This window comes from Ailuropoda melanoleuca, unplaced genomic scaffold, assembly GCF_002007445.2.
Source record: "Ailuropoda melanoleuca isolate Jingjing unplaced genomic scaffold, ASM200744v2 unplaced-scaffold7623, whole genome shotgun sequence".
Lineage (NCBI taxonomy): Eukaryota > Metazoa > Chordata > Mammalia > Carnivora > Ursidae > Ailuropoda > Ailuropoda melanoleuca.
This window is the reverse complement of record NW_023251870.1, coordinates 25020-34596: the sequence shown is the minus strand read 5'-3', so window position 1 is coordinate 34596 and position 9577 is coordinate 25020. Positions and strand designations below refer to the sequence as shown.

Genomic DNA, 9577 nt, shown 5'->3' with positions numbered 1-9577 from the left:
GGAGGGCACGTATTGCATGGTGCACTGGGTGTTATACGCAACTAATGAAGCATGAAACTTTACATCGGAATCTGGGGGTGTACTGTATGGTGATTAACATAATATAATAAAATAAAAAAAGAATAAAAGTGTAAGGGNCCCTTCAACAGATGACTGGATTAAGAAGCTGTGGTCCATATATACAATGGAATATTACTCAGCTATCAGAAAGAACGAATTCTCAACATTTGCTGCAACATGGACGGCACTGGAGGAGATAATGCTAAGTGAAATAAGTCAAGCAGAGAAAGACTATTATCATATGGTTTCTCTCATCTATGGACCATAAGAACTAGGATGATCGGTAGGGGAAGAAAAGGATAAAAAAGGGGGTTAATCAGAAGAGGGAATGAAACACGAGAGACTATGGACTATGAGAAGCAAAGTGAAGACTTCAGAGGGGAGGGGGTGGGGGAATGGGATAGACTGGTGATGGGTAGTAAGGAGGGCACGTATTGCATGGTGCACTGGGTGTTACACGCAACTAATGAAGCATCGAACTTTACATGGGAATCTGGGGATATACTGTGTGGTGACTAACATAATATAATAATAAATTAAAAATTAATAAAAATCACAATGCAATACTACCTCACACCAGTCAGAATGGCTAAAATTAACAAATCAGGAAACAACAGATGTTGGTAAGGATGCAGAGAAGGGGGAACATTCTTGCAGTGTTGGTGGGAATGCAAACTGTTGCAGCCACTCTGGAAAACAGTTGGAGTTTTCTCAAAAATGTAATAATACAACTACCCTATGATACAACAACTGCACTTCAAGGTATTTATTCTAATGATAATAACATAGGGATTCTAAAGGGCACATGCTCCCCCTTTGTTTCATAGCAGTGGCATTGGACATTAGCCAAATGATGGAAAGAGTCCAGATGCCCATTGACCAATGATTGGAGAAAGAAGAGGTGGTATATTTATCTAATCGTGTATTACTCAGCCATCAAAAGGAACGAAATCTTGCTATTTGCAATGCCGTGGATGGAACTAGAGGGTATTTACCTATGGGAAATACACCACAGAAATACTATAGATTTCACTCACATGAGGAATTTAAGAAACAAAACAGATGAATACAGGGGAATTGAAGGAAAAATAAAATAAGATGAAAAGGGAGAGGGAGGGAAACCATAAGAAACTCAGCTCTAGAAAAAACAAACTGAGGGTTGCTGAGGGGAAAAGGATGGGGAATGGGGAAATTGCATGATAGGCATTAAGGAGGGTACTTGAAATAATGAGCACTGGTTGTTATATGCAACTGATGAATCACTAAATTCTTCCCCAGAAAGTAATAATACAGTATATTTTACCTAAATTGAATTTAAATAAAAAAAATTTTTAAATGTCTCTCTACTATATGGTCGAACATTGGTACAAAATGCCTCTAGTCTCTGGACGTCCTTCTTTTCTGCCCAGCCCATGCTGCTAACCCTTAACCAAGCCAGAAATTGGCTGTGGCCCAGACAGATTTGAGACAGTGAGAGAAGCAAAGGGGAAAGACCAGGCATTGCCCAACTCTCACTCCATGGTACAGAAGCCACAATATAACGAATCCCTTTGCTTAAAAGCTGATGAATAACCACAAATGCATTATTAAATATAATTTTTCATGAGAAACACTTTCACAGCCTTGGAAAAGCACTACTCAGGATTCATCAAGAGTAATAACATTCCTACTTAAGATGTTTTCCAATTAACTAGGATATTATCATCTCTAATTCAACACTGGGTAAATAAAGGGAAATGAGTTGCATACAAACATAGGCCAGCCCAACTGACGCTGCTCAAGTCAAAATCTTGATTTTCAAGTGTGGGCTGAGCCTGAAACTATGCTCCGTGTATCCTTGATTGGCCTGAATCACAGCCTTCTCCAAGCCCCCTGGAAATAGACTCCAGGCATACTTAGAGGTCTTGTGGCCCATACCCATCTCCATTTTATATCTTCCTCTATCCCATATTCCTGGCCAGAAAAGTGCCACTAAGCACCATAAAAGGCAGGTAGGAAATTGTAAGTAATGTCTGAAGTTCATCTCTGAATGAGAGGCGAGGAGCTTGGGAAGATGGCAGAGTAGGGAGACCCTAAGCTCACCCTGCCCCACATTTTCAACTAGATATCATCCACAACCAAGTCAATAAAATGGAGAGGAATTCAATGACTGACAGGACAAAATCCACAACTAAATAGAGAGAAGAAGCTGTAACTGAAAGGTTTAGGTCAGAAAGGTGCAGGGAGGCTGCTCACATGGAGAGGACAGAGAAATTGCCCCTCACACCTGAGAGCTCACACAGGAAGGACTAACTGCCATGGTGTTTGGCTTTAGAAACCAGAGGGCTGAATTCCATGAGTTTATAAAGCCAGTGATACTGGGAACCTGGGAGATCTCAGCACTGGGCATCCCTAGGGTGCCTATAGCTGGATCACCATTCATAAGGAGACAGCAGCCTGCCCTGAGAGGCAACATAAAAACAGCCATTTACAAAATGCTGGGGCAAATGGGAGACAAATCTCTTCATACTGATTTTGGAGCCTATTGAGGGAATTAATTGAAAATGAGGGAGCTGGTGGTCACCATTTTCCTCCTATGCCCCCCAGCATAAACACAGACCTACCAGCAGGAGGGGGCGCTGCACAGTTAGTTTCTGCCTGACCTGTGTGCTGTGTAGCATGCCCATGAGTTCTTCTGCAGACTAGCCCATACCAAGCTTCCTGGCCTCAGCCCTGGCCTCAGACCAAATTTTGTTAAAGCCACATACATGCCTTGAACAGCTGCCCTGTGCACATCTGCTATACTATGCCCTGCACATGCCCTGAGGCAGCCTCATGCCCCACCCCAAGCAACCAGGTGTGCAGCTGCCACTGCACACTTACCTCACCCTCTGGTCCTCCTGAAGTTCAGCCTCTGGTGCTGATGTTATGCCCTGACTGGAAGTCATCACTGTCCTAACAAAAGGTAAAAAGCCGAACAAACTGAAAAATCAAGAACTCATATCTGTCAGAGGGGTAAGGTCACAAGACAAACCATTGCTCTAAAATTGGAGTCAAATAGAGATTTAGAGATTACAACTAACCAGAGCAAAAACTCACAAGCACAGACTTCCTCAGGAATCGATACTGGGGTTGGAAAATCTGAACTCTAATGAGCAAATTGCTGGAGGCTCAATGTACATAAGTCTGAGAGTTAAAAACTTCAGTGGAGGGTGCCTCCAGTCAGAGGGGCACTCTCAGACACTTTCATGAGTTTTACCTCCAGGAGTACTACCAGGTCCTCAGAGTGAAGACCAAAGAAAAATTCCCTCCCAGTACCAGCAGGGGGAGGAGGAAAATAGTTATTTTGAAATACAGCTGAGCATTCTGTTCTTCAAAAGTCCTGTCCTCAAGAGACCCTTTTAACAGGGGCTCCTGAGTGGCTTAGTCAGTTGAGCATCTGACTCTTGATTTCAGCTCAGGTCATGATCTCAGGGTCATAGGACCGAGCCACAAATCAGGCTCTCTGCCTTGAGGGGAGTCTGCTAAAGATTCCTTCTCTCTCCCTCTGCCCCTCTCCCCACTTTTCCTCACTCTTGCTGTCTCACTGTCTTTCTATCTCTAAAATAAATAAATCTTTTTATAAGAGAGTATCTTTTAGTCTCTTTTATTACAGAGTCTTTTTTTTTCACTAGACTTTTACAGAGCCTAATCAACCTGGCAGAGCAGAAATACACAACTCTAGCCTCCGGTAGCCATGTTGACCCACGTAAGGGTGGGAAAACACTGAGAAACACTTTGAAGCTCATAGCCTTGGACACAGGCTCATGAGAAAATGGAGACCTAATCATAGAATTAAAGAATGCTTCTCCTTTCACACCTGAAGGCACATCACTAAAGACCTACTTAGAGCTATTCCTTTTACCCAGGTCATCATGTCTGTCTGCTTGTCAACAAAAAATTATGAGGCATACCAAAAGGTAAAAAAACAGTTTAAAGAGATAGAGCATGGATCAGAACTTCATTAGGGTATGGCAGGGATATTGGAATTATCAGACTGGGAATTAAAAACAGTTATGATTAAGATTCTAAGGGCTCTTATAGAAAAGACAGAAAACATATAAGAAGAGATGGGTAATATACACAGAGATGGAAGTTCTAAGAATCAAGAAGAATGCTAGAGTTCAAGCTCACTAAAGGAAAGGAAGAATGCCTTTGATGGTCTCATTGGCAGAATGGACACGGACGGAGAAAGAATCTCTGAACTTGAGGTTATGAAAACATAAACTTTGAAAACTGAAAGCAAAGAGAAAAAGTAGGGGAAAAAGGAACAGAATATCCAAGGATATGAGACAACTGTTAAGGTGTAACAAGTGTGTAAGGTGAATACCAGCAGGAAAAGAGAGACAAGAACAGAAGAAACAACTGAGGCAGTAATGACAGGAGAATTTCCCCAAATTAGTGTCAGACAGCAAAACAAGCAGCCATCAGGGAGGGTTAGAGAGCACCACACAGAATAAGTGCAAACAACCAAACCCAATCAAACACAAAACACCCAGGTATATCACATTCAACCTGCAAAACCACCAAGGATAATAGGCGAATGGGGTCCAGAAGTCTGCTTGGATCACCAGGAGAAAAGGAAACAGGGGATAGGAGAAGACGGTAACTCATGCTGCTCCCGTGCCCTAGTCATCAGTTCTCCACAGCTGAGATAGATGCCACAGCAGGTAGACCATGGATATTGGGGAGTTTCCTATGGTACTTGGTACCTGGAAGACACGTGATGCACTAATCACCCCTAATCTCCCATAGTTAAATGCACAAACCTCTCTGCCTCTAGAGCTCCCACACTTTGACAAAGCTATAGCCTCAGTTCCAGTGGAGGACAGCAGAGCTTGAAGCCCCCAGGCCATTATGGAAAGGGCTGAGCTCTGCCCCATGGAGGAGGTGCCTTTCTGGTGTCCCTACCCTGCCCTGGTTGACCTTCACAGTCAGGCAGGAGGGCACCTCCTGCTGGAAGAATTCCTACCCATGCATGGCTGTGGCATTGAAGAAGAAGTTCCTGCACTTCCAGGAGATGGGCAGCTCCCACGCACCAGCTGCTTCACCTTCCTGTGCCATCTGTCTGGCAGGCATGCTGGAAGGCTATTGCTGGGCCTGGGATACCCAGAGATGCCCATGTGCCTACCTCCTCCTCTGAAACCCCCAAGGATGTGAGAATTACCCTGGGGTGGGTGGGGGCTGTCCCAGTGCCACAGGAGACTTATGGTTGTGAAAAATATGGAGGATGGAGAAGCCCAGGCTGCACAGCCTTGGGTCCTGAGGAGGGGCCTATGGTGCTGTGGGGTTCCACCTCCATGAAAATGGGAATGATGTTGAAATTCTTTGTGAACCTGGAGAGGTGGGCAGTGCTCCATGTGGAACTGCACTGAGGCATCCCCAACCAAGACAGGAACCAGGGAAAGTGCAGGAATGAAAGTTGGGCAACACGTACAATGGTCTAAAATACATCCACTCTATAATGCGTTCACATTAGACAACCACTTAAAAATTTGCTTCCTAATGCCATAACGTTGTATATCATTTTTAAGAAAAGGATTAATTACTGAAGCACATGTGCATTTTAATAAAAGGAGCTATCATAGAGCTCAGAGTAGCAAACAAGTTATATGACATTTCTCATTTTATCCCTTATACAATCTTTTGAACTAACAATATCTTCAGCTCCAATAAGGCACAAAGTTCTATGGGCTTGACCTTCAAATTATATCTGAAATCTGTCAACTTCTGCAACCTTCTTTATTTCTACCCTAGTCCATGTGCCATCATTTCTCACATGAATTATTATATGAACATTGCCATGGACCTTACAGAATAGCCACAGTGACTCTATGAAACCGTAGGGTGGATTATATCTCCCCTCTGCTCAAAGTCTGACCATCTTACAGTGACCTAATCGACCCTAGGCAATGTGGTCCCCATTCCCTCTGGTCAGCTCTCTTTAGCTTTATCCCTGGCTCTCTCTGCTCAAGAACACTGTACTTTGTGCCTGGAACACATTGTAACTGTGGCAGACTCCCCCAGGACTGGACCTTGCCCTCTCCCTCAACATTCTATGTGCACCCCCATGAGCTCTCGGGAAGTCAATGCAGGTCTCTTGAGAGCAGTGTGAATGAGTGATGGAGGGAAGATGTTTGGTCCACTGTGTTCAAGGAGATCTTTGCAGAAGACATGGTTAAGAGATTATTTTCCAAATCCCTCCAGAGACCTTGTGTTGGAAACTATAGAAACCAGTTCCTGCCAGAGTCCTCTTACACATCACTCTGATTCCACCTTTACTCTCAATGATCAAGAATCAATCTGATCCCAAATTCCTCCATTGCATGGAATGACATGTTTGCATCCTCTGTAATTTCTGCAGTCTGGTGCTGTCAGTATAGGTGGCAGGCTACAAAATGCTCTGGCCATTTTTCTTTGAGATTTTACACTTTAATAATTGTATGTCAACACAATTGCAAGAAGGCACAAAAATCTTTATGTTGCTTAACAACATAAGATACACAAAAATGGAGTTTGTATGCCAGTAAATAGTTTGTAATTAGTAAGTAATTAGTGTCAGAAATGTTGGACTTACTTTACTTCTAGCTATGATGGTACAGATTACAAAGGGAAGACCAGAGAGAGAAACAACCTTGCCCAAAGTAGCACAGCTCCTCTATGTCAGGCTCTACATCAGGTACCACATTTCAGCACAAATGAGTTCTGAATTGGTTCCCCCTCCTCAATCACTTTCAACATGCAACTCAGAATAAAGTAGGGAGGATGGAACTAATGCATCTATGGGCCTTCATTCCATGGAAATAGTGATGGCTCAATGTGGGAAAAGATTCATTATGTAACTGATCATGTACCATCTGTTACCCTGACATCTTCAATCCAAATGATTTTCTGATTACTCAGCTCACAGCCTTGCCTCAACCAGACAGAGAGGCCCAATGAGCACAGAGGAAGAAGAGGAGACACAAGAAAGCCTGAGCTGGCAGAGAAAAAGGCAGACCGAGACAGGAAACCTCAGAAGGGCAGGCATGCCAACACTCCCCATCTGTCCAACATCTTCCACAGGGCCCTTGTTATCTCCCTGTTCCTCAGGCTGTAAATGAGTGGGTTGAGCATTGGAGTGAGGATGGTGTAGAAGATGGAGGTGGCTCGATCTCCCACTGGTGTCCTACTGGAGGCCCTTCGCATGTAGCTAAACATGGCTCCTCCATAGTATAGTCTCACGACAGCCAGGTGGGAGGAGCAAGTGGTCAGAGCCTTCTGTTTTCCCTCTGTGGAGGGCATCTTAATGACAGTGGTGAGGACCTGGGTATAGGAAGCCACAATGACCACAAGGGGCAACAGCAGCATGACCACACAGCACGCATAGATGAGATCCTCAAAGAGTGAGGTGTGAGCACAGGAGAGACGCAGCAGGGCAGGGACCTCACAGAAGAAGTGATCTACCTCCAGAGAGCCACAGTAAGGGAAACTGAAGACCACACCCACGTCAATCACACTGTCCGACACCCCAACCATCCAGGATGCCACAGTCAGGAGAGAGCAAGCCTTCCAGTTCATGAGCACAGGATACCGCAGGGGGTGGCAGACTGCCGCATACCGGTCATAGGCCATGACTGCCAAGAGGAAGCACTCTGCTCCTGTGACCATGACCACTAGGAAGATCTGAGTGGCACAGGCACCCCTAGAAATGGACTTACTGCCTGACAGAAGATTGACTGCCATCTTGGGCACCACTGAGCTCATCACGATCAGGTCCATGATGGAGAGCTGGCTGAGGAAAAAGTACATTGGGGTGTGCAGGTGCCTGTTGGCCTGGATGAGCAGGAGGAAGAGGCTGTTGCCAAGTAGGGCCACAGCAGAGGCCAGAAGGACAAGGGAAAAAAGGAATAAATCACTTGTGGAGTAGCTGAACAGGCCCAAAAGGATGAAGTCTGATAGGGAGGTGTGGTTCCAGAGCTCCATGGCTGAGACCCTGAGAGCAAACAGAAGAGCAAATGAATGAAACTACTCCCCCAGCTTCTCCAAGTACCCATATGCTGTTTCTCCTAAAAGATAGAGCCCATCCCTCTGACATGGCCCCACCCTTTCCTCCTGCAGTGAAAACCCATTTGTTTCTCAGCTGCACTGAGAAAGTTACCAGCAGGATTTGATCCTTACCTCTCAAAAACACCAGGGATCCAGAGAATGAAAAGTATAGAGAGAAGGGGTTTTTATGGCAGATGAATAGCTGTCCAAGTAGGATGTAGCTTTAAGAGGGGAGGTGAAGTATTGGGGGACAAGAAAGAGAAAGGAGGAGAGAAAGGGAGTGAGAGGTGTAAGGACAAATGCAAATTTTAAAAAAGAGAAGTGTCTCCCCTCTTTTCTCAGAGTATCTGCTTTGGAAAACTTATCATTATAAGCTCCTTGCTGCTCCTAGGTGTCTAAAGCTTTTAAAAGCTAAGTAAGCTTCTTGCCAGCTTTCTGGCCCAGAATTTCTTTCTCAAGGACCTAGGATCCATCTCTTTGAAAATGAATCATCAAGGAAGGTAGCACCCTTATCTCTCAGGCTCTGTGGCAGAGAAGGACCCTAACATCAGCAGGCAACTTGCCCTAAGTGGCAAAACTATCTCTTGTCATAAACTGTGAGAAGTTTTTCCCCCTTTAGATAAATCCAATTAACTAACACATATTACCACCCCATTACCTGGGGAATGAACTGAGTGTGACAAATGGTACCGTCAAGTCCTCCTAACTTGAAAACTAGTTCTTGTTTATCTCAAAAGCATATATGTAATGGGTTGTCACTGCCTGAAAATAAATGAGTGAGATTCTTCTGTTGTGCAGTCTCTCAGCAGACTACCTGTGACTTCCATCACCCTTGGGTTTAATAAAACCCTTCAGAGTGTAGGAATAGAGGGTACATTCCTCAATCTCATAAAAGCCATCTATGAAAAGCCTATTGCAAAAAATATTCTCAATTGGGAAAAGCTGGAAGCCTTTCCCTTAAGATCAGGAACACGACAAGGATGCCCACTCTCGCCACTATTATTCAACTTAGTACTAGAAGTCCTTGCAACAGCAATCAGAAGACAAAAAGGGATAAAAAGTATCCAAATCAGCAAAGAAGAAGTCAAAATGTCTCTCTTCACAGATGACATCATACTCTATATGGAAAACCCAAAAGAATCCACTCCCAAACTATAAGAAGTTATAGAGCAATTCAGTAATGTGGTGGATACAAAATCAATGCTCAGAAATCAGTTGCATTTCTATACATGAATAACGAGACTGAAGAAAGAGAAATTAGGGAATCTATCCCATTTACAATAGCACCAAAATCCATANCAAAATCCATACGTTACCTTGGAATTAACTTAACCAGAGACATAAAGGACCTATATTCTAGAAACTATAGATCACTCTTGAAAGACATTGAGGAAGACCAAATGGAAAAATATTCCATGCTCATGGATTGGAAGAATTAACATAGTTAAAATGTCCATGCTACCCACAGCAA

General features: G+C 44.0%; 2 protein-coding genes across 2 annotated transcripts in view; both read right to left on the bottom strand.

Annotated features, from left to right (window-relative positions):
• The window catches only part of LOC117800736 (olfactory receptor 2M3-like), a 58355-nt gene extending 53198 nt beyond the window's left edge, over positions 1 to 5157 (bottom strand). The window contains 2 exon segments of the mRNA XM_034653297.1: positions 2923 to 2994; positions 5051 to 5157. Coding sequence (XP_034509188.1) covers positions 2923 to 2994; positions 5051 to 5157 — 179 coding nt within the window.
• A 1935-nt stretch (positions 5158 to 7092) lies between these two features.
• Positions 7093 to 8043, bottom strand: LOC100481967 (olfactory receptor 2M3). Its single transcript, XM_002931323.4, has one exon. The coding sequence runs from the start codon at positions 8041 to 8043 to the stop codon at positions 7093 to 7095; it is 951 nt and encodes a 316-aa protein (XP_002931369.2).
• Positions 8044 to 9577: the final 1534 nt, after the last annotated feature.